The following is a 23623-nucleotide window of genomic DNA, read 5'->3' as shown; positions in this document are numbered from 1 at the left end:
GGCAATACGACAGCCCGCTCTGTCCTTCCCATTTCCCACTCCGGTTCCTAAGACGGGACCGTGGGGATCAGGGTTCAGGAGGGATTTCAGAGCCACGGACACGGGTTCTTGGACGGCATGGTGGCAGCTGCAGGGCAGCCTTCCCTCGGTTGTCTGCCTGAAGCCACCATCACCTCCTACCACGTGGGTGCCTGTGAACTGCAGCCAAACCCTGCCTGTCTCCGTCTCTGATCAAGGGGCCCCTCTGTGGAACAAAAGGGGGTCAGCACAGGTGGCACCAGCCCCACTCCCCCCACCAGGCCCAGTCCCTGACCCAGACTTCCTTTGAGGAATCGAGGGCCACGCTGCTTCTGTTTTTCTACCCGATGCGCACGTGGCGCCGGAGGCTCTGGGAATCAGCTGGCCCGGCACTGACCCCGCCCGCTGCCGCCCCAGAGGGAAGCCCTGTGCCTTTGGGATTAGCTCCACAGTGACAGAGGCCAGCCACACGCCCCACGGCCAGCGCACGAGGAGGGCACCCGGGCCGCAACATCAGGGCTCCCAAGACCCTGTGCTCTGAATGTACTTGGGGAGGTGGATACATCTCATCGACTTAGGCCTGCAGGCTGCAGAGCCCACAGCACCGGGCTGCCAGGGCCTCGGGGTCACCCTGACGAGGAGACCACTTCACAGAACGCGCGTCTCTCCGGGAGGGTCCTGGCGCTGCTTTGGAGGACGGCCCCGTACACCCTGGGCGCTCCACACACTTTCTCAAGGGGTGTCAGCAGCTGGCCAAACCAGGACAACATGGACAAAAATAAAGTCCGCTGAGAAAGCACAAAGGTTGTGTTCTTCAAACCCATACACACTGACAGGTGCTGCCACGTGTGGACACCAACCCACCGAAGAGCGTGCCCTGGCTCGTGCCAAGAATACACTCTGTACCTGTTTTAAAAACTTTTATTGCGCATAAAATGGCCCATTCCCCTTTGTAGATCAGTTGTTACCACCTTTAAAACTGTTTTCTTTAAACTCTCCCCACTTTCTGCCCCACTGAAAAAATTCTGCTCTTTGAAAAGATAGAGGATAGTCTATCACTGCTGGTCAGAGCAGCTGGGGGACAGCTCCCGGGGCAAGGGCCAGAAGATGCCATCTGAGCAGGACTGGACCCCCAGGTGGAGCCGCTGGTGACCTCAGACTGAGGCGAGGTGCACTGCCGCCCTGCCTCTGCTGGAGCTGAACCCGGTTGTCCCTGCATGGGCCTCGGGCTTGGGCTTGCTCACGCCGTGGCATTTCAGAGAGAGAGAGAGAGAGATTTCCTGCTGCCCTGCCTTCACGGGGACTTGACAGGAGCTGAGTGCATTTCCAGAGCTGGGAAACACTGCATGCAGCCGTCAGCAGGGCACTACAACAACCTGCAAACTAGTGGTTATAAAACGGGAGCTTTCAGAAAAAGTGCTCTACTAGAACCTGAAGTCGTAGCCCTGCGGGAGGGAGTGGGGGAGCATTTCCGAGCTTCTCTGCAGCCTCCAGGCCGTCCTCGCTCCTGCAGGCACAGTGTGCTTCCGCAGGGGCGGGTGTTGTGTCCCTCCTGGCCACTCTGTAAACTTGTCCTCGTCCTGGGTGGGCAGAAGCTCGAGGGACGGGCCTGGCAGTTGCAGTGCACTGGGGCGGTGGGTGGGAAGGGTATGGGAAGGGTAGGCAAAGGCCACACAGGCGATGAATCCTGTCCCAAGCCCAATTTTATTGGAAGGCTGGGATTTAAGGATGGGATCTAGAACACCCTCCGCTCCCCCTTTTAAGAAAGGAGAATAGAAATGGAGGCTCTACCTCATCAAGCAAGAGGTGAAGGTCAGAGCCATGAGGGCTGGAGCAGCGCGTGCCCTGGATTCCAGGGGGGCAGACGGCAGCTTTGGGACAGATTGAAGAAGACAGTTCTTTGCTCCTTTGCAGTGAGAATGACTCTTGTCAAGTTGAGGCACAATGTGGTTCCCCAAGGACAGCGTGGACGCCCCTTGTCCTGCCGAGGCCTCTCCTCCCTGCACGCGGTCCCGCTCCACCAGGAGTCGGCTGGAGGGCCTCTGGACTGGCCTGGCGCTGCCCTCGCTCCTCTGTGTACGAGCACGGCCCCTGCAGAGTCTAACAGTGGCTCTGCAGGCTGGACACTGCTGGCCTCTGGCTGAGCCACGGCACCAGCTGGCTCCATGGTGCTTCCCGTCCAGTGCCTCCCCACGAAGAGGCGCTGGGCTGGAGCTGGGCCGGAGCTCGTGTGTGTGTGTGACCCCAACTGGAGTCTCCCAGTGTGCCATCACTGCAGCTGCAGCTGGCTGGGTCTGGGCCTCGCTGAGCAGGGTCCCACACGCTGGTGCAGCCAGCCTAAAACTTTCTTTAATAAACATGCTGTGGGAGGTGAGACCTCGGCACCAAAACGGAGGAAAAATGGGTTCTGCAGAGCCAGGATTCCAACAGGGAGGCCAAGAGGCATCTGTGCCTCATGGCGTGGCCTCCAGCAGCTCAAACGCATCCTTGACAAGCGAGCGGTGTAGACACGGACGCCCGGGGCCGGGCACAGGAGGACGGGCGCTGCACGCCGGGGCCCACACGGGGGTCTTGCTGACCTGAGGGCTCAGGTCAGCCCCACGACGAAAGAGTAACGAATGGAGTGACAGCGCGGTCAGCTGGGACCCACCTCCACACCCCTACCCAGGTGCCAGGCAGTCAGTATCCTGGTAAAGATACAAAAGTGAAGTTGCTTCTTTTCAAGTATTAAGAAAATAAGTTAATTGACAAAGAGGGTGCGAAGCGGCCGCGTCTCCCAGGCTGTCAGCTTCGCTCGGGGCAAACACAGGAACAGGCGAGGACAAGGCCAGCCTGTGGCGGGGCGGGAAGAGGGTCTCCGCCCGACCCTGAAGTCAGTATCTTCCAGTGTCGTGAATTAAAAGCAAATGCAGCAGCCTCAGGCCTCAGGCCACAGCCAGGAGAGGCCTGGAGTGTGGCACTGGGCCCGCGGGGCGGGCCTCCTCAGCCCTGGGCCTGGGGGTCTCGGGGGGAGCCGTGTCCCTCCTACCAGGCGTCCCCCCCAGGACCCACGTTCCTCCGTCTCCGAAGCAGGAGGACAGGGAGGCCTCTTGGAGGAGGCTGAGCTACTGGACCACCATCTTCACCTGGGGCTCCCACAGCTCGGCGCTTGACTGCTTCTCAGAGCCCCGAGGAGGTCTGAGTGCAAACTCCCAGGAGGCGCCAGGCCCACTCAGACCTCGGATCTGGGTGGTCTGGGAGAAGCCAGCCCGGTCAGACGGATGCACAGACCAGCCAGGGCCGGGGCGGCGCTCAGGACCAGTTCAGGCTGAAGCCCTTGGACAGCATGGCGGCCTCCAGGTCCTTGTCCTCCTCCTTCTCCCGGAGCCGCTGCTCCTCCAGCAGGGCCACCAGGGCGTCTCTCTGCTCCACCACCTCCAGCATCTCATTCAGGATCCTCTTCTCCTCCGACAGCTCCTCCTCCGTCTTCAGGTGATCTGGGCAGAACCAAACACGTGAGTCCGCAGGGCCAGAGGCAGCGGCCCACACCTGCCTCCCCACCCCTCCTACCTTCCATGGCCATCCGCTCACGGAGCTCCTGCTGCAGCCGGCTCTGCCGGTCCTCCAGCTCCAGCTCCCGGGCGCTGGGGTTTCCGGGGATTTGGGGGGAAAACAAGCAAGTGACTGGTGGGGGGGTGGCACAGTTCCGCGTCCCCTAAACTGGGAGGGGGCTGCGCTCCTGCTGTGACGGGCCCTGAGCCCACGTCCCACCTCAGCTCCCCGAGACCCGAGGCCACTCACAAGATCATCAGCTCCGACTCATAGCGCACCATGGCGTTCTTCTCCTGCACCAGCTTGAACCACTCCTGCATCAGCTTGGGGTCGTCCTTCTTGCCCATGCCTGCCGAGAGAGGGCGTGTCGGGCAGGCAGTGCCGCTGTCCCCAGCCCAGACTCGGCAACGGGGCAAATGTGCAGAGAGCCCAGCAGGGCGCTGCCTGACGCTCCCAGGCCAGGCCCAGTTTGCCTTCGGCCACGAGGACGCCCCACCCCCAAGGGTCCCCAGCCTGCGCCTTCCTCTGTCCCTCCGGCCGGCCTCACGCCCCAGCCGCTGGAGGCAGCTTGCCTGGACCTCTCCTGCTCGACCGCTTGCTTTCTCTTGGCATGTTTTTGGTGCTCTGCCCTCCTTTTTTCTCTTTTTCATTCATCTAGCATGTATTTGGTACTTGCTAGGTACTAGGTCTGCTTTGAGGCCAGTCTAATGAAGAGGCAAATGGAGATTAAAAGGGTACTCGGCCTTCCTTTCCGGGGACACTCACTACAGCACCTCCACAGGGTCACTGCCCCGAGGCCTCCTCGTTTCTGATATCCTGACCAGGGAGGTGCCTCTCTCAACTTGCGGCTCCTCAGGCTTCCTGACAGATGCTCCCGCGACCCCTGCATGGCAGACGCAGTACGTCCCTGGGAGGCGTGGGGACTCTCAGCAGGGCAGGGAGACCGCAGGCTCCCCGCTCTGATCCAAGCCCAGCGGCAGCTTCTGGGGCAGGTGCCACCCACACTCGGCTGCCTGCACCCTACTCAGCTGACACCCGTCTCCACCAGGAGCGGCCTGACCCCCTCAGGCTCAGCCGCAGCAGGGGGAAGGAAGGCCTTTCCAAGGAGCCACACCCCACGGAGGGGACACAAGGAAGCCCACGGCCATAGTGGGTCCTGTCCAGACGCAGAAGCCAGACTGTGGTGGCTCTTCGCTGTTTTCAGATTACAAGCCACTCGACAGTCTCAGGAAACTTGGGGACTCTCTTCCTGGAAAACTGCACATGAACACATCCAATAACTCTGCCAAGGACTCCAGGTGTTCATGGGCCCCAGACGTCCACCCACGGCTGGGCTAAGAGGCCGGGACGGGGAGGTCTCTCCAAGTGCCTCTACTTTACGGGTCACTGGTCAGAAGTCCTCTCCCAGTAAAACCAAGCCCAGGAACACACGGGGTGACTCTCTCTCAGGGACCCCGGCCTCCCACCGCACGCAAGGGCAGGGGCCGCGTCTGCACTGCGCTGTCCTGGGTCCTGGCCGCTGCGGAGTGCGTGCTGGGCGCCGGGGCCAGAGCACTCCCAACCGCCCGGCAGCCCCCATCCAGCTCCGCGCGTTCCTTCCTGAGCGGCTCTGCACAGGGCACCCGCGGGGCGTACAGGGAGTACGGGGCCCGGGGCAGGTAAGCTCTCTGGGCACCAGGATGCCTCCTGAAGCGCTCGAGCCAGCTCCGGAGGGACGGCCGAGGTGGACGCAGCTGGTGGTGGTCAGCGGTGAGCAAGCGCCGGGGAGAGCAGAGGAAGGTTAGCGGGTTAGCCGTGGTCACACTCCCTGGCCCCGCCCGCATGCCTTGTCAACGACAATCACCACCACAAGGGACTGCAAACCAGACAAACTTAAAACACACACACTCAGCAAGACACAGGGCAGAGAAGTTTGCTTTTAGTGGTTTGGAAAGAACTGGGGCATCTGTGTAGCACAGTCTTTGTAAGGACAGTATTCCTCGACTTCACCAGCACAAATCGCTGCCACATGGGGCAGGGCTCCTCACCTGCGTCCCGGTCCCTCTATCTGCGGGACTGGAGGCTGAAAGGCCCGACCACGAGTGGTGGCCTGGAACCGTGGATGCCTGCAGCCTGAGAGGCCCCCAGACCTGGACCTGCTCCCTGCCTGCACCCCGCCCCCCAGCCCCCCGAGACAGTCGAAGGGATACTGTACCTTGTAAGGGACTGCCACATACTCAGGGGGTTTGTAACAGGGCTACCAGGTATCAGAAGAAGAACGAGAAAGAGCTGGGTTTCGGGTCCCTGTTTGACTAGTGTTGCTACGCCCCCCCGAGAGGCGGTGGGGAGAAGGTTGGGGTTTACTTTACCTTCCTGGACACAGCAAGGGCAGAAGGAGAGAGGTCTACGTCGTGGAGTCCCGCCACTGGGCTCAACTTCAAAAAGGGCCAAACAAGGAGGAGGAGGAGACGAGATGGACAGAGAGGAGGAGGAGGAGGAGTGCGGAAGTGGAGAGGGACAGGGAGAGGTGAAGTGAAAAACAAGCAGAGGACAAAAAGCAAAAAAAGTGAGAAAGGAACAACAGGAGGAAAAGAAAAAATACAAGAAATGGAAAAGCAGAAGCAAGGGAAACACGGTCTACAAATGAATTCAGTCCTTTATCCAGCACGGAAACTGAGCAGGAGCAGCCCCGGGCCTGGGGAGGGTGGGCTCCCTCCTCCTCTGGTCCTTGCTGGGAGGGCGGGAGAGCCGGGAATGACCATCTGGGGGCCTTTTGGGTTTGGGGATCCCTCCGTGAAAACATCCAAAGTGTCAGCAGGCCTGCCCGCTGCCGTGGAGCGGCCAGGCCCGAGTGAGAGTTCTCAGATGTCACCCTGTGGGTGAATCTAAGGGCTGGGGGCGCCTCTGGGCGCTGAACCCATAGAGGAGCTCCCCGCCACGGAGGCAGCGCCCGGTCTTTGATGGGCCTCCAGGACCGACGCCTGTGACGCTCTGATTCTGAGCCAGGGCTCGTTGGCCCAGCGCGTCCCCACGGAGGCGGTCCCCACCGCCCGAATCTCTGTCCCCCCGTAGCCAGGCAGAGCCGATCGCCCCTCTTCCTCTGCCCCTTCCCTCTCCGCAGAGGGTCGACGCCACAGCTGGGGACGCTGTCACACTGCGGACTGCACGACAGGACACGCCAGAAACTCACAGAAACAAAGCTGGGAAGTCGTGCAGAGGACATCTCTAGACTCGGGGCCTGGGGCTCTCAGGAGGGGGGACCGTCAGCAAGGGACCATCACAGAACCACAGGGCACACGCAGGAGCCACGGCCCCGCGTGGTAGGCAGGGCCTGGACCATTAGAAACAAGCCTGTTTCGGTGAACAAGGACCAAGCAGCCACGTGTTGGTTGAGAGGCCCTTTACTTTGCAAGGGGGTGAGTGCAAGTGCCACGTTTTCTCTTTCTTTTAAGCTCTTCTCTGTGTTCTCCACAGGGCTTTGTGCATGAATCTGATATTGGGTGAAAATTCACGACTAAGGCCAGAGGCTGTTTGTGTGTGGGTGTGCAGAGGCTGTGTGTGTGTGTGTGGGTGTGCAGAGGCTGTGTGTGGTGGGTGTGCAGAAGTTGTGTGATGGGTGTGCAGAGGCTGTGTGTGTGTGGGGTGTGCAGAAGTTGTGTGTGTGTGGGGTGTGCAGAGGCTGTGTGTGTGGGGGGGGTGTGCAGAGGCTGTGGGTGTGGTGGGTGTGCAGAAGTTGTGTGTGTGGTAGGTGTGCAGAGGCTGTGTGTGTGTGGTGGGTGTGCAGAGGCTCTGTGTGTGGGGGGTGTGCAGAAGTTGTGTGTGTGTGGGGTGTGCAGAGGCTGTGTGTGTGTGGGGTGTGCAGAAGTTGTGGGTGTGGGGGGTGTGCAGAGGCTGTGTGTGTGTGATGGGTGTGCAGAGGCTGTGTGTGTGTGGGGTGTGCAGAAGTTGTGGGTGTGGGGGGTGTGCAGAGGCTGTGGGTGTGGTGGGTGTGCAGAAGTTGTGTGTGTGGTAGGTGTGCAGAGGCTGTGTGTGTGTGGGGGGTGTGCAGAAGTTGTGTGTGTGTGGGGTGTGCAGAGGCTGTGTGTGTGTGTGGGTGTGCAGAGGCTGTGGGTGTGGTGGGTGTGCAGAAGTGTGTGTGGTAGGTGTGCAGAGGCTGTGTGTGTGTGATGGGTGTGCAGAGGCTGTGTGTGTGTGGGGTGTGCAGAAGTTGTGGGTGTGGGGGGTGTGCAGAGGCTGTGTGTGTGTGGGGGGTGTGCAGAGGCTGTGGGTGTGGTGGGTGTGCAGAAGTTGTGTGTGTGGTAGGTGTGCAGAGGCTGTGGGTGTGGTGGGTGTGCAGAAGTTGTGTGTGTGGTAGGTGTGCAGAGGCTGTGTGTGTGTGATGGGTGTGCAGAGGCTGTGTGTGTGTGGGGTGTGCAGAAGTTGTGGGTGTGGGGGGTGTGCAGAGGCTGTGTGTGTGTGGGGGGTGTGCAGAGGCTGTGGGTGTGGTGGGTGTGCAGAAGTTGTGTGTGTGGGGGGTGTGCAGAGGCTGTGGGTGTGGTGGGTGTGCAGAAGTTGTGTGTGTGGTAGGTGTGCAGAGGCTGTGGGTGTGGTGGGTGTGCAGAAGTTGTGTGTGTGGTAGGTGTGCAGAGGCTGTGTGTGTGTGGTGGGTGTGCAGAGGCTGTGTGTGTGTGGGGTGTGCAGAGGCTGTGTGTGTGTGGGGTGTGCAGAAGTTGTGGGTGTGGTGGGTGTGCAGAGGCTGTGTGTGTGGGGGGGGTGTGCAGAAGTTGTGTGTGTGTGGGGTGTGCAGAGGCTGTGTGTGTGTGGGGGGTGTGCAGAGGCTGTGGGTGTGGTGGGTGTGCAGAAGTTGTGTGTGTGGTAGGTGTGCAGAGGCTGTGTGTGGGGGGGGGTGTGCAGAGGCTGTGGGTGTGGTGGGTGTGCAGAAGTTGTGTGTGTGGTAGGTGTGCAGAGGCTGTGGGTGTGGTGGGTGTGCAGAAGTTGTGTGTGTGGTAGGTGTGCAGAGGCTGTGTGTGTGTGGTGGGTGTGCAGAGGCTGTGTGTGTGTGGGGTGTGCAGAGGCTGTGTGTGTGTGGGGTGTGCAGAAGTTGTGGGTGTGGTGGGTGTGCAGAGGCTGTGTGTGTGTGGGGGGTGTGCAGAAGTTGTGTGTGTGTGGGGTGTGCAGAGGCTGTGTGTGTGTGGGGGGTGTGCAGAGGCTGTGGGTGTGGTGGGTGTGCAGAAGTTGTGTGTGTGGTAGGTGTGCAGAGGCTGTGTGTGGGGGGGGGTGTGCAGAAGTTGTGTGTGTGTGGGGTGTGCAGAGGCTGTGTGTGTGTGGGTGTGCAGAGGCTGTGGGTGTGGTGGGTGTGCAGAAGTTGTGTGTGTGGTAGGTGTGCAGAGGCTGTGTGTGTGTGGTGGGTGTGCAGAGGCTGTGTGTGTGTGGGGTGTGCAGAGGCTGTGTGTGTGTGGGGTGTGCAGAAGTTGTGGGTGTGGTGGGTGTGCAGAGGCTGTGTGTGTGGGAGGGTGTGCAGAGGCTGTGGGTGTGGTGGGTGTGCAGAAGTTGTGTGTGTGGTAGGTGTGCAGAGGCTGTGTGTATGTGGGGGGTGTGCAGAGGCTGTGTGTGTGTGGTGGGTGTGCAGAAGTTGTGTGTGGGGTGGTGTGCAGAGGCTGTGTGTTGGGTGTGCAGAGGCTGTGTGTGTGTGTGTGTGTGTGTGGGTGGTACGTGTGCAGCGATCACGTCCAGAGTTCCGAGTGGCGTGACCAGGTGGTCACTGGGGCAGGCGCGAGCCTCCTTTCTTACAAACACCCCCAACTTATAACTCATCTACATGCAACCTTCTCTGTCTCAAGGCTGGTGCTCAGGACACCTGGACATGCCCACAAACTACAGGGTCCCCACCTCTGACGCTTCCTGGGACAGATGTTAAATGCAAACAGGCTGTGGGTGAAAGTGGAACAGCATCCCTGCTTGTTAGCAAGGGACAGGGACATGACACACAGCCACACGCATCCGAAACAAGGAAGCACGTGCCGGCAGCACCGGTAAGAATGTGCTTCCCCTTCTGGACATCACAAAACGCAGCATTCAGCCCCTTTTATGTAGACCACGTCCTCAGACGCCCTTCCAGCACAGAATACGGCATGAGATCACAGAACAGGACTCAGGACAGAAATTAGGAAAGCAGCACCCTCGTGACAACAGGCAGAGCAGATGTGAAATGGCCAGAGGCCATGAAAGGCGGGTTGTGACTCTCTTCCTTAGCCTTCCTGCGTGCTCTGATATTTCCATGATGTATACTTTATAATCAGAAAAAACACCCAATAAATACTGTTTTAAAAAGAAGAAACTGAAGGGAAAAACCAGCCAAACAAGGGGAGTTCCACCCCAGACCTGAACCTGAAACGAGCATGCAAGGGAGACACAGAGGCGCTGGTTTGGAGCTAGTCTCTTGCCTCATTTGGAGACGTGAGAGACACAGATTTGGTTCCCCAGCGGTAAGGGCAGAGAGGTCGTCACACGCGTGGCAAATAGAAGTCGTTGACATTAGTTTCTGTATAACATCGGGGAGATGGGTTCCTGTCCGTGTGCATCACTCACTCTGACCCCAGCTGCCACCCAGAGCACCCAGAGCCCGCTTGCCAGGTGCGGCCTCGCAGGGCGGCCGTCAGCACCCACCCTCCCCAACTTCGGGTCAGGCGACATGTGTCACTGAATTTGAAAAGCTGCAGATTATCATCGTGCAGCTAGGCACATCTCACGGATTCCAGAGGGACGTGTGACGTGAGCGTGGCAGTGCGTCAGAATTCAAACCACGGGCACCTGTGTGGCCTCCTCTTGCCCCGGCACTGGCCCCGGGGGCCGCCCAGCCAGACAGGCATCGGCAGCTCTGCCGTCAAAGGAGGGACCGGAGGCTCAGAGGGTCTGACGTGCGCAGCCCGACTAGGACCCGCCCTCGCTCTCCGTTCCCAGCACAGAGGGCCCTTCCTAGAGGACCGACAGAGGCTCCAGGCAAAACCAACAAAAGGACGCAGCTTGGAGGACAGGGGTCACACACAGAGCCCACTCGGGCCCCAGACCTGGAAGGGCCACCAAGCCGCCTCCGCCCCGCCTAACGGAGAGGCCCAGAGAAGGCGAGTGGCCGGGCTGGGGACACAGTGAAGCGGGCCTGAAGCCAGGTTTCGTCTCCCTAAGTCGGGTGCTCTCCAGCGACTGCCTTGCCTCTCTGGTGGCCCAGGGCCGGTCCAGGACCCTGCAGGCTGTGGAACAGCGGGCAGCCACGACCAGTCCTGCGGCAACCCCCCCTCCACTTGTTCTTTCTATATTTCCACCTCCCCTGCTTCCTCATAAAGGCTTTGCCTGAAGCACTGCATCCTCCCTCCCACCCAATCACCCCACTACAGGGAACGTCAGGGTAGCTGGAGACAGAGTGGCTGGTCTGCAAGCCGTAGGGCGGCCTGCAGCATCTGACAGGGTGGAAGGCTCTGCCCGGCAGGCCCGGCCAACAGACAGAGAGCTGGGGAGATACCTTGTTAGGAAAACTCAGTATGGAACAAACCTCTAGACTGGGGGGAAAACGAACGGAAAAAAAAAAGCATGTGAAAATTGAGATCCAACACACACACACACACACACGTGTGTACACACACAGGCTGGGACACCCACACACACAGGAATGCTGGGGAATCTCAAGGATTTAAAGTTCCTAAAGCAAAACCAGAGCCAGGCTAATGCTCAAACCGAACAGACCAGCCAAAAATCTGCCAGCATCAACTAAGGGGGGCGAACAGCACAGGGAGGCTTGGAAGGGGGAGTGGGCGGGCGGGACGTGCTTCCCTGCCTTCCCACCACAACTCACAGCAACAATGAAAGCCCCTCCCCAGTCCTTTACACTACGTTTCTAAACCACTCATGTTCTTTCAATTTCCCCTTGAGACATACAAATCAAGAGGTGAGGTCTTTGAAAACTAGAAATCAGGTGTATGTATTTCAATTAATTTTTTTTTTGGTCACACCATGCCGCATGTGGGATCCTAGCTCCCTGACCGGGGATCAAACCCACGCCCCCTGCGTTGGAAGCACAGAGTCTTAACCAATGGACCGCCAGGGAAGTCCCCAGGTGTATATATTTCTAAGTTAAAGTTCTCCAGAAGAGATGTTTTTATCTGAAGATGTCCAGTCGCCTACTTGGTCTAGTGCAACAAGATGGGTGGCTGGGCAGGCGGGACGCTGCCTCTGTCCTTTAATGGGTCCTTTGAAATCACAAGATTCAGCTTTGTGGAAAGGGGATCTTTATACTCTGTGGCTCAGAAAGAGACTTTTAACAGATTTGGTGCCTTTAAAAGTTAGCTGAGAGCCACTGTAAGACCCCACGGAAGCAAGTCTGTGTGGCGGGCAGAGGTCGGGCAGGGATTTGGAGGCTGGTCTCCTCTGGCAGGGTGCCTGAGCCTCCTCTTACCCACGCAGGAAGTAAGATTGGTGCTGGGTTTCCCTGTGGCTCTTTGGGGATGCAACAGCAGAGAAGCAATCAGATTCTACACTTCAGGCTCCAAATTTCAAAAGGGTAAAATTTCCCCAAATAATGAGATTACCAAGCGCTCCAAGAAGGAAACATCAGCAGGAACTGAAAAGGGGGCTGATTCTGGCATCTGTTCTCCTCCCGGAGTCTGTGGGAGGGCAGCAGCCTCTGCGTGCTGAGCAGAGCCCACCGAGGTTAGACTTTACACAGAAATCACAGAGAACTGACAGAGCAGGAAGTCAATCGGGCAGCGGGGGTCATAAGGTGTTTAATGTGGGCGTTCATAATTCAGAGATACACTGAGTTCTTTTTTCTATTTATTTCGTTTTCCCCTGGAATTTGTGGGAATTCTAAACCCAGAAGGCTAGAAGCTGAAGTCCAGGGACATAGAAATGGAAACAGTCAACATCTTATCACTCAAGCCAACAGGAGCAAAGAAAGCAAAACTAGCCACATGAGGTAATCAATGTGGCAACAGTATTCGAGCTAGGAGGGAAGGGCGAACGTAATTTTAAAGAAATGGGTTTGATAGTTCTTCCCAGTAGATTCTGAATTAAACAAAAAAATACTTTTCACATTCGTTTGGAATCGACATAAACGTTCCCCAGGGGTGTCGGGAAGCGGCGGGAAGGGAGCCCAGGACGTTAGTCAGGGGTGGGGTCTGTTAGTCGGGGTGTAAGCATCAGCCCTTTTACAGCAGCAATGGCCACGAGGTGGCAGCACCTGGACACCAGAAGCTCAGGGCCCTGGAAGGCCGTGCAGAGGGGCGAACCCGTGGACATGGGGTGAGAGAGCAGAGCAGAGGCCAGCGACAGTCCACCCCCAACGAGGCCGGGAGGCTGGGAGCCTCCTTACTGGTGGAGCCTCTCTAAGACCAGGGCTCTGTCTTGAGTCGCCATCAGAATCACGCTTTGGTTTTTAAATGAATGGGCCAAGAAGTGACTCTCTTAAAAGGATGGGATTACGGTAAAATATGAGAGAGTGATCTTTGTCCCCTCGTCTGTTTTAAGACCACTTTCAGGCACGGAGCCTGCATGGGGAGATGAAGAGGTCAGACCGCCTGACCCAGGACGCAGGACCCCAAGAAGGCGCCGGGCCCCGAGCAGCCACCCGGCTTGGCTCCTGATACGAGGGCAGCCTTCCAGGAGAAAAGGTGCCCAAGGTCTAGAGGTGAGACTCAGGCCTTGGCTGTTTCTCTGATCCGACACAAACGGTGAGCTTTGTATGCAAGAAAACAAACATACTGAGTTCCTTTGAGAGGGCGGTTCCACTTTAGAAGGCATGAGAGTGGCCTGGAAGGTTTGTTAAAGCAGGTAACCAGGCCTCACCTCCAGGGCTCCTGACTCAGAAGGTCTGGGGCGGGGCCTGAGAACCTGCACTTCTAACAGGCCCCCAAGGGGTGGTGCCAAGGCTGGCACTCCAGGGACCATACACGGAGGACCACTGCCTGGGACTTTTCCTGTCTTTGTTGAAAAGAGCTGCAAAGTAGGTCCCTGGACAGAGCAAGGAGGGAGGAACATTCTCAGAGGCATCGGTCAACACAGCCTCAAGTCTGGTGATCCGGGCAGAAATCACCATGACACCACTCCCAGGCACCTGGACCTCTCAGCGGGGGCCCGAGCACGCCCTGATGGAGACAGTGGAGGCCGAGCTCTCTGTGTGTTTGGTTCCCGAGTGTGGTTGGCAGTGAGCTTCCTGGGGGGAGTGGGAGGGATGTGATTCGAGGGGAGGTCATGGTAGAGTGTGTGTGTATGTGTGCGTGTTGAGTGTGTGCGTGTGTGTTCCTACTGTCAGACAACCAAACGATATTAGTGGGACCAGAGTGAAGATCTGAGGTTGACAGGCTGGGGTAGGTGAACTTTTATCTATAAAACATTAAAATAACCCCGGGCAGCAAAAGCTATCTCAGGTCTCCCCCTGGAGCACGTACGGGCAGGGGGAGGGTCGGGCATTGCTCCCTTTGAGCTGGAAAAGGGCCTGTGCTTTTGCCATCTGCTGGTTATCGGGATGACTTCTTGCTGTTTGTGAGCAGGTGCGGGGGAGGGGGGCATCAGCAGGGTTAGTTCAGCAACAGGGCTGCATACATACCACCCAGACGCAAGTCGATGAGGTCAGTGTAATAAGACTCTCCCCAATAGTCTACAACAAGGAATCGGTGAAGAGAGTTACTGCATCAGATAACCCTCCGGTCCCCCCGAGCCTCGAGCAATGAATGGCGTGAAGCATAAGAAACACCCAGAGACGCAGCAGGAGGGGGACAGGCGGCAGCTGGAAAGCATGTGTACCCCCAGGTGCCCCCCCGCCCCCCCACGTGCACACTGTAGCCACAGACCTCTGGGTGCGAGGGGTGGTCACAGAAAACCACAGGTGACTGCACTGACAGAAAGCGATCAGCCAGGACAGAAGCCTTGGCTTGGTCGGGAATCCTGCTGGGACTCAACCTCATCTAACTAAGATTTAAAGAAACTCAAGGGCAGATCAAAGGTTACGAACCTCCCTAATTTCCGAATATTAGAAGCCCCAGGCTGAGGGGCTGAAGGCGAAACGTGAACACCCTAAAAAAGCTGTGTCAGGAACCAGCCCTCAGCTTGCCCTGTCCACACCGACCCCACCAGGAGAGGCACTTCTGCTGGACGGCCTGAGATGCAGGAGGCCCTGTTTCTTCTGCGTTCAGGCCCCCTGAGAGCGGGCAACGGGCGGCAACGTATTCGCGTTCATCACACTCCAGGACCCCGACACAGGCGCTGTGAGCGAGGGCGGCCCCCCAGGACCGTGACGCACGCAGAGCGGAGTCGGCTGCGGTTCGCTACCCTTTCCTCCACAACTCACAATCTGACAGCTGGTCCTGGCAGCCTCTGGTTCCACATGAGGGCTCCTCCTTCCAAAACACACACACTGGAAAGCAGACTGAGGCTGATCCAGTGGGTTCCAGAGACAAAGAGGGCTTCCCAGCTGCCCCAGACCAGAAACCACACGAGTCTCAGTCTTATCCAAGGCTCTGAAGCTAAACTTGCCGTGCGGATATACGTAAGGCTCAGAACTATGCGAGCCTTCTCTGGAAGGCAGCTAGGCCACCAGTCTGACCCCGCAGAGAGCCCATCAGGTGAGATCGAATGGCCAGTTCAGGGAAGGAGCTGACCAGCACTCCTCAGCCCGAATGGCCTTCTCAAAGGCTCGGCTGCGAGCAAGCAGACTAGCAGGAGGGATGGGACACAGAAGCCCAAGAAAAGGCACAGTTGAGCCTCAAAGATGACCTCTGTCAGGTGGGAACAGAGCCCCAGGGGCTTCTGACAAGAGGGAGCCTAGGAAGTGATGTGCTTAAAAGAAAAAAAGCAAAGTACTGGGTTCCTGTGTCGAGTGTTTCCCAAATGCATTGTGGGAATCTCCCAACGGAGGTACCACAGCCCGTCTTTGAAACAGGAGACGTGTATTTGGACACAAGTTCTGGGAAGCTTAGCAGACTCTGGACCAGAATTGCGGTTTCAACCTGCTCTCTGGAAGCTTCGGGCTCTTCAAGTGCTGTTCCGGGGTCTCCCAAATACCCAATTCACAACTACTTTTAACTCATCAAAAAACTTAAACACGGCTTCCCTGGTGGTGCAGTGAGTTAAGAATCCTCCTGCCAATGCAGGGGACACAGGTTCCATCACTGGCCCAGGAAGATCCCACATGCCGCGGAGCAACTAAGCCCGTGCGCCACAGCCACTGAGCCTGCGCTCTAGAGCCCATGAGCCACAACTACTGAGCCCAAGTGCCACAACTACTGAAGCCCGCGCGCCTAGAGCCCGTGCTCCGCAAGAGAGGCCACAGCAATGAGAAGCCCGCGCACCGCAACGAAGAGTAGCCCCCACTCGCCGCAACTACAGAAAGCCCGCGCACAGCAACGAAGACCCAACACAGCCAAAAATAAAAAACAAATAAATAAATTAAAAAAAAAAAACAAAACTTAAACAGGACACACCACGTTCGAATCTTTGATCCGCCAATGTGTAACCCACTGAAGCCCATCAACATGTTAATCTGTGCTGCAGGTAAACATGCTTCTGTGAGGCCCCAGGACCAGGCTTCTTCTGCCCTCTGTGTGCGAGTGTCTGTCCTGCCTGTGATGCGGGGGAAAATGACACTTCATTCGTTAACTTCAATCCTGGCCTGCTAGCAGAGTCTCACTCTCGGAGTGTCCTGCCAGGGTGGTCCTCCAGGGGCCAAGGTGGTCCTCCAGGTGCCATGGTGGTCCTCCAGGTGCCAGGGTGATCCTCCAGGTGCCAGGGTGGTCCTCCAGGTGCCACAACACATAGCACAGCTGGTTCTGGGTTCACTGTATGTTTGGGAGCATTTATCTGAGATCTCTTCTTCATAAGGAATCTGAACTGCAGTTGGATCTGTAGTGATTCCACTGAGAGAGCAACTCCGACTTCAAGCTGCAGACACCCAGACCGTTCTCACTGTGCACGTCCTGAGATTCCCATGGCTGTATATGACCTGCCCCCACCTCTGCGCATCAGGTGCCCACCCTGTGTCCAGGGTTGGACTGGACATGGAGGGTATTAACCCTGCAGCTCTCCACAACCTGCATTTTCAAATTTGTGTTTATTAACATTTAAGAGTAATTTTTTTTTTTTTGCTTTAAATTTGAACTCATAATTTGTCTTGTAAAAAAGCTTTCTGCTGCTGATTAAAAAAAAAGTTTGAAAACCACGTAGATGAAATTCTGGTTGTATGTGTTTATGAAAAGGTAATTATCTCAACAGCTAGTAAGCGGAATTTCAGCAAAATCCCAGGTCAATCTTCAGTGGTGCCTTTTCTCTGGCCCCTTGGCAGGCAGCAGACTGAGGAACGCAGCCTGCTGTGGAAATGCCGAGGGGCCGCCACGGACAAACCGCAGGGCAGCTGAAAGATATCTGAATGCCATGCGGAACCATTAGCGCTGGGTGCGCATCTGGACCTCAGAGCCCTGTGGAGCACAGGGGCACTTACGCGAACTGTGACCCCTCTCCACCTTGGCAGGAGGAATCTGAGGGTCCAGGGTCCTCCTGGCATCTTCTGCAAGAAGAGAGAGCAGAGATGGCAGGGCCCGCGGGTCCCCGTTCCCACTGTTGCAGGGCTGCTCCATCCAGGCGGTCAGGCTTGACCGAGGAGGCCGGGTCAGGGCACGCAGGGCGGGGGCCCTGCCGGGTGAACCTGAGTCCCCGCTCCTGGGCACAGGGGCCGGCTCGCCTCACGAGTCAAGTTCTCACATGTCATCTGGTGGCACAGGGAGTCCAGCATCAGTCACAAGACATCACAGCCTCATCTTCCTGCCTCGTGTCCTGTCTTCACCTGAAGGTCACCCTGAGTCGACTGTTAGCTGCACTCCGTGGCCGTGAAGGGTCAGGACGGGAGACCTCCTTTGTGCCTGACCCCAGTCCTCCAGAACCCCACGAACGCATCCTGACACCAGCCGCTCACTCGGAGGCCAACCACTGGTCAGTCTTCCAGCAAGATCAGAGGCAGCGACAGGCCGCATTCGTGGCTGCCTCTTCCTGATTTGCCTTCAGTTTACCCTCAGCCCAAAGCCCAGAGGACCCGCCCCCGCTCCCGAGGCAAACCACGTCACCACCTGTCCTCATCCCTGGTCCCACGACTCTAGTGCTGACCCTGGAGGCCCGTGCTCTCTACAAAGGGATGGAGGCTCCAGATTTGGGGGCTTGGGAAGGCAGGGAGGAATCACTAGTGCCTGGGTTGGGGCTACAGCTGGGGCTGGTCCAGTGGTTTCAAGGTCCTGAACCAAGAGGGCCTCCCGGGCCCTCGGCACCTCTTTGCTCTCCCTGAGCCCCACTGTGCTGGGCCCACCCACAGGCTCTGGGGACAGTGGTGTGACTGCACTGCCCCCATGGCTCTGCCCCAGGAAGGGCAGCCACCAGCACATGGCCCTCACAGCCGCTTCCCAGGGTCTGCTCTGCTTGGGCTCTGCCCTGAGTGCCCAGCCTCCAGGAAAGAGCCTGGTCCACCCGGAGCACTAGCTCTACCCGGTGGGGCGGGTGGGGGGTGGGGTGGCCTGCACGAGCAGTTCTGTGATGGTTCCTTGTGCACAGCCTGCCCCGTTCCAGTCACTGTCTTCTCGAGGAAAAGCTGGGGAGGAGGGAGCAGAGAGGAGGCCCAGGGCGTCAGCAGCAGATGATGAGCCGAGGGGACGGCCGGCCCTGAGACTGGGCGGGGCAGCGCCAGATGCACGGGCCTCTCTCCTCCTTTGCTTAACAGAAGCCCCAGCTCTCAGTGACGAGGGGACCAGAGAGAGAATCCTGCTGGAGACTAGCTGACTCCTAGGGGCGTGACGGGAACTAGCCTCCCGCGGGGCTGGGTGGGCTTTCCTCAGGGATCACCTGTCCGCCAGGAACCCAGCCGGTACCTGCTTCCCCACGCAGCGCCTTCTCCACGGCAACCCCTCTCTCCTCCAGCTGGCGCTGCTTCTCCTCCACCTGCTCCAGCTGCCGCTGGATGATCTGCGGGCGACATGACAGTGTGAAGGAGGGAGAAGGGCGAAGTGGCCGGGTGCCCAGAGCGCGGCACGAGGGCGCAAACACCCCAGCGGGGCTCCTGAGAGTCTCAAACAGATCCTGCTTCAACAAGATTAAAACTGCCCAGAGCAGACTTGCGCTTGCCGGGGTCAGGGGTTGGGGTAAGGGACTGGGAGTTTGGGGTTAGTGGCTGTAAACTATTAGATGTAGGATGGATGAACAACAAGGTCCTGATGTACAGCACAGAGAATCATAGCCAATCTCCTGGGATAAAGCATCATGGAAAAGAGTATAAAAGGAATGTATACATGTAGATAACTGAATCACTTCGCTGCACAGCAGAGATTAGCACAACATTGTAAACCAACTCTACTTCAATGAAAAAACACGGCTCCACTCTGCACGGAGAGAGGCTTCTTAGGGATGACTGACACCCGGGAGGACCTCCCACCCCGAAGCAGCGGCAGGGACATATCTTCACACAGAAAATGAAATAAAATCCAGGGATCCGGTCATGCAGGGAACACAGATCCAGAGTAATGTCCAGGGAAAGGACGAGAAGACTGGTTTTGGAAAACCAGAGGAATATCTTTGCTGGGATTTGGACTTGCTGTTAATGTTTCTTGCCGTTGTAGAGCTTTTGATTATTGTCCTAATCTTTATGAACACAACTATATACATACGATTTCATTAAAAAACCACATTGCATTTAGGTATCTTTTAATATTTCGCATTAAAAAATTATTTTTTGTTTAAAAAAAAAAAACGCTGGAAGGCCTGGGACCCTGAGGACAGCTCCAACCTCTAAATCCCAGGCGTGTCGGAGGCCAGCTAGTCACAGCTGCCTCTTGCTGACAGCTCTGACAAACACACGAGCTGGCTTTACAGTGGTTCTTCCAGAGCTAGGGATCTAGGAGACTCAAAGCCTGGCCCCTCCCTTTCACCCAACCACCGCCCCGCCGCGAGGCGGCTCTGCTGGCCTCTTCTCCCGCCCTCCTGCGGGTGCGGACTCCCCGCTGCTCACCTGGGCGCGGTGCAGCCGCTTCAGCTCCTCCTGCTTGGCCTGCCTCCGAGCCGCCCTCTGCACGCGCCGGGTCAGCTTGGTGTTCAGCTCCTCCTCCGTGTAAGTCCTCGGCTGGAGGGGACGACAGGGGTTTACTCAGTCAGGGTCACGGAGGCCGCAGGGCAGGCGGGGGCGGGGTGTGCGCAGACGCCCAGACCCTCGGCCTGGCAGGAGCTCCACAGGCCAGGGGGCACCCGGAGATCCACGGGAGACGCTCCCATGGGGCAGGGACAGGAGGCTGGCTGCACAATGACTGCTGGGCAGTTAGGACAGGAGGGCGGGGCGCCTTTACTGCTGAGATCACCTGTTTCCCATGTAAGGACGTCTGCTCTTCTTTAAGCCAGTGGGGGTAAACATGTTGATGAAATGTTTTCCCCAAGCCTCTTGCTTGTAGGGGGCACACAGGGAAAGGAAAAAGAGAACCCAGGATCCTTCTACTTTTTTGTTTGGTATCAAAGCCCACTTTTTTCAGATGAGCACTACTTGCAAGGTTCTTTGAAGAAGTCAGGCCTGAAGGAAATAGGGGTGCTTCTATTTTAAGTCTGAGCGAACCCAAACCAACTAATGCAGCTGGAAGAAGGATGCCGGTGAACCTGGACAGATCAGGGGTCTGCACACCAAGAGGAGGGAGGACGTGCTCTGGCAGGGCTGTGGGGCTGTCAACAACGGAGGGGCGCCCAGCCAGACAGCACAGCTGCACCTGCGAACGTGGCGTGGACGGCACAGCAAGTGTCGGGCACAGTGGGTGAATGCGGGCGACACTGAGGGACACCTTCTTTACTGCCTCCAAGAAAACGAAAAAGGAGCCTTTGCAGACTTTAAAGGAGCTTCCAAATTTAACTCAGGAGTTTATCCTGGTGATCTTTATTCTAAGAGTTCCAGTGCTAGTGGAGAGCCACCACTTAGGGACCGTCCCGGGACTCCCCGAGCAGGTACCCTGCAGGTCACGGAGCCAAGGGCTCAAGAACTCCCCGTTCCTGTGGCGCCCAGGCCCAGAGGGGCCTCCCTGTCCCCACTGGCGCCCGGAGCAAAAGCACCACATGGCCCCCCAGCCTGCGACAAGCAAGGCACCTCCCCGTCCTTGCCCGTTGCTGCCGTCCACACGTGCCCAGACACGGTTAGCGAGGGTTCGGCTGCCGGGCTGGGCGGGGCTGCAACAAGGCCTTCCCACAGGGACAGGACACAGCCTTCGATGTACATCATGTCCTGAACATAAACCGACTTTTAAGGGGACGTGATGGAGAACAAAGCAGAACGGCAAGAATAACAACGATCAAAAATTAAAAATAGAACCCAGAAATGGAGCAAAATCAGCTACAAGTTTAAAACAAACATGCACGACTACAACACATGATGGCTCTTCCCGTGTCAGCCAGGACGGCTGCATGCAGGCTGGGAGTGAGACGCCAGCAGCATCACCTCAGTGAACCCGTCTGAGTGAAGCCTGGGGTCACTCTTCTGCCGAGAAGACAGCGCCTCCTTCACTTGCCCCAAATTTCCTGTGCTCTGTCCTCAGTCCCCTTGTGTGTAAAGTAACCACAAGGTCACAGGAGCTCTTTCTTTGTGCAAGTTCAGACTCCTCCTCTGGCCGAACGCTGCAGGGTGATGGCTGGGGGCAGGTGGTGGGAGCCCCGGGTAGACTGCGTGTCACCCAAGCTCTCTGTCCTGCTGGTGTCCCTGAACAGGCCCCAGCAGCCCTGGGAGGGGGTGGCCATCTCCCGATTATACGCCAAGAAAGGGACCTAAATGGCATGAATAACAGACTTCCACCAGGGATACTGCAGGCAGTCAGCGTGGCCTCTTCTCATCCACTGAGTCTAGAAGAGAGCTGCTTGGCAGCCCCATTAAATAGCTCAAAAGCAGGAAGGGAGCGAGAGGGGCGGCCGCTTATCCCAGGTCAGGGCCTCCCGGAGGCCACACCTGGCCATGTGTGCACATCCTGCCTCAAGCCAGAGTGAGGAAGGTTTTCATTATCAGAACAAGGCAGTTAAAAAGGAGACAGGTAATTTCCCCATGTGGCATGTGAAAAAATCCAAAGGAACTAGTAACTGTAGCCTGAGGACCAGCACTTATCTATTAAATTAAACGGGGAGACTGAATAGCCAAAACAACCTTGAGAAAGAAGAATGGAACTGGAGGAATCAGGCTCCCTGACTTCAGACTACACTACAAAGCTACAGTAATCAAGACAGTATGGTACTGGCACAAAAACAGACACATAGATCAATGGAACAGGATAGAAAGCCCAGAAATAAACCCACGCACCTGTGGTCAACTAATCTATGACAAAGGAGGCAAGGATATACAATGGAGAAAAAACAGTCTTTTCAATAAGCGATGCTGGGAAAACTAGACAGCTACATGTAAAAGAATGAAATTAGAACCTTCTCTAACACCATACACAAAAATAAACTCAAGGGCTTCCCTGGTGGCGCAGTGGTTAAGAATCTGCCTGCCAATGCAGGGGACACAGGTTTGAGCCCTGGTCCGGGAAGATCCCACATGCCACAGAGCAACTAAGCCTGTGCGTCACAACTACTGAGCCTGTGCTCTAGAGCCCGTGAGCCACAACTACTGAGCCCCCATGCCTAGAGCCCATGCTCCGCAACAAGAGAAGCCACTGCAATGAAAAGCCCGAGCACCGCAATGAAGAGTAGCCCCCACTAGCCGCAGCTAGAGAAAGCCTGCGCACAGCAACGAAGACCCAATACAGCCAAAAATAAATAAAATAAATAAATATATTTTAAAAATGGTATTTTTTACATAACTAGAACAAAAAAATCTTAAAATTTGTATGGAGACACAAAAGACCCAGAATAGCCAAAGCAGTCTTGAGGGAAAAAAACGGAGCTGGAGGAATCAGACTCCCTGACTTCAGACTATACTACAAAGCTACAGTAATCAAGACAGTATGGTACTGGCACAAGAACAGAAATATAGATTGATGGAACAGGATAGAAAGCCCAGAGAGATAAACCCACACACCTATGGCCAACTTATCTATGATAAAGGAGGCAAGGATATATTACACAATGGAGAAAAGATAGCCTCTTCAATGAGTGGTGCTGGGAAAACTGGACACCTACATGTAAAAGAATGAAATTAGAACACTTCCTAACACCATGCACAAAAATAAACTCAAAATGGATTAGAGACCTAAATGCAAGACCGGACACTATAAAACTCTTTGAGGAAAACACACGCAGAACACTCTTTGACATAAACCACAGCAAGATCTTTTTTGATCCACCTCCTACAGTAATGGAAATAAAAACAAAAATAAACAAATGGGACCTAATGAAACTTAAAAGCTTTTGCAAAGCAAAGGAAACTACAAACAAGACGAAAAGACAACCCTCAGGATGGGAGGAAATATTTGCAAATGAATCAACAGACAAAGGATTAATCTCCAAAATATATCAACAGCTCATGCAGCTCAATATTAAAAAAACAAACCACCCAATCCAAAAATGGGCAGAAGACCTAAATAGATATTTCTCCAAAGAAGACATACAGATGGCCAAGAAGCACATGAAAAGCTGCTCAACATCACTAATTATCAGAGAAATGCAAATCAAAACTACAATGAGGTATCACCTCACACCAGTTAGAATGGGCATCATCAGAAAATCTACAAACAAATGCTGGAGAGGGTGTGGAGAAAAGGGAACCCTCTTGCACTGTCGGTGGGAATGTAAATTGATACAGCTACTATGGAGAACAGTATGGAGGTTCCTTAAAAAACTCAAAATAGGGGCTTCCCTGGTGGCGCAGTGGTTGAGAATCTGCCTGCCAATGCAGGGGACACGGGTTCGAGCCCTGGTCTGGGAGGATCCCACATGCCGCGGAGCAACTAGGCCCGTGAGCCACAATTGCTGAGCCTGCGCGTCTGGAGCCTGTGCTCCGCAACAAGAGAGGCTGCGATAATGAAAGGCCCACGCACCGCGATGAAGAGTGGCCCCCACTTGCCGCAAGTAGAGAAAGCCCTCGCACAGAAACGAAGACCCAACACAGCCATAAATAAATAAATAAATAAATAAATAAATATTGTAT

At 56.3% G+C, this 23623-nt stretch overlaps 1 protein-coding gene across 13 annotated transcripts in view; it reads right to left on the bottom strand.

Moving 5' to 3' along the window:
* Window positions 1-923: 923 nt before the first annotated feature.
* Window positions 924-23623, bottom strand: part of MICAL3 (microtubule associated monooxygenase, calponin and LIM domain containing 3) — a 177055-nt gene continuing 154355 nt past the window's right edge. For 12 of the 13 annotated variants that reach the window (XM_068560337.1, XM_068560327.1, XM_068560323.1 and 9 more), the window contains 6 exons: window positions 19532-19642; window positions 18399-18492; window positions 14102-14152; window positions 3799-3898; window positions 3568-3641; window positions 924-3494 (listed from right to left, as the gene is read on the bottom strand). In XM_068560337.1, the coding sequence (XP_068416438.1) occupies window positions 3310-3494; window positions 3568-3641; window positions 3799-3898; window positions 14102-14152; window positions 18399-18492; window positions 19532-19642 (615 nt within the window). In that variant the 3' untranslated portion in view covers window positions 924-3309. The remainder of the gene's footprint in view (window positions 3495-3567; window positions 3642-3798; window positions 3899-14101; window positions 14153-18398; window positions 18493-19531; window positions 19643-23623) is intronic. The other variant, XM_068560331.1, reaches the window with a different exon arrangement.

The sequence above is a fragment of the Eschrichtius robustus genome, chromosome 13 (assembly GCF_028021215.1).
Source record: "Eschrichtius robustus isolate mEscRob2 chromosome 13, mEscRob2.pri, whole genome shotgun sequence".
NCBI lineage: Eukaryota > Metazoa > Chordata > Mammalia > Artiodactyla > Eschrichtiidae > Eschrichtius > Eschrichtius robustus.
The sequence above is the reverse complement of the archived record's forward strand: the minus strand, read 5'-3'. Positions and strand labels throughout refer to the sequence as shown.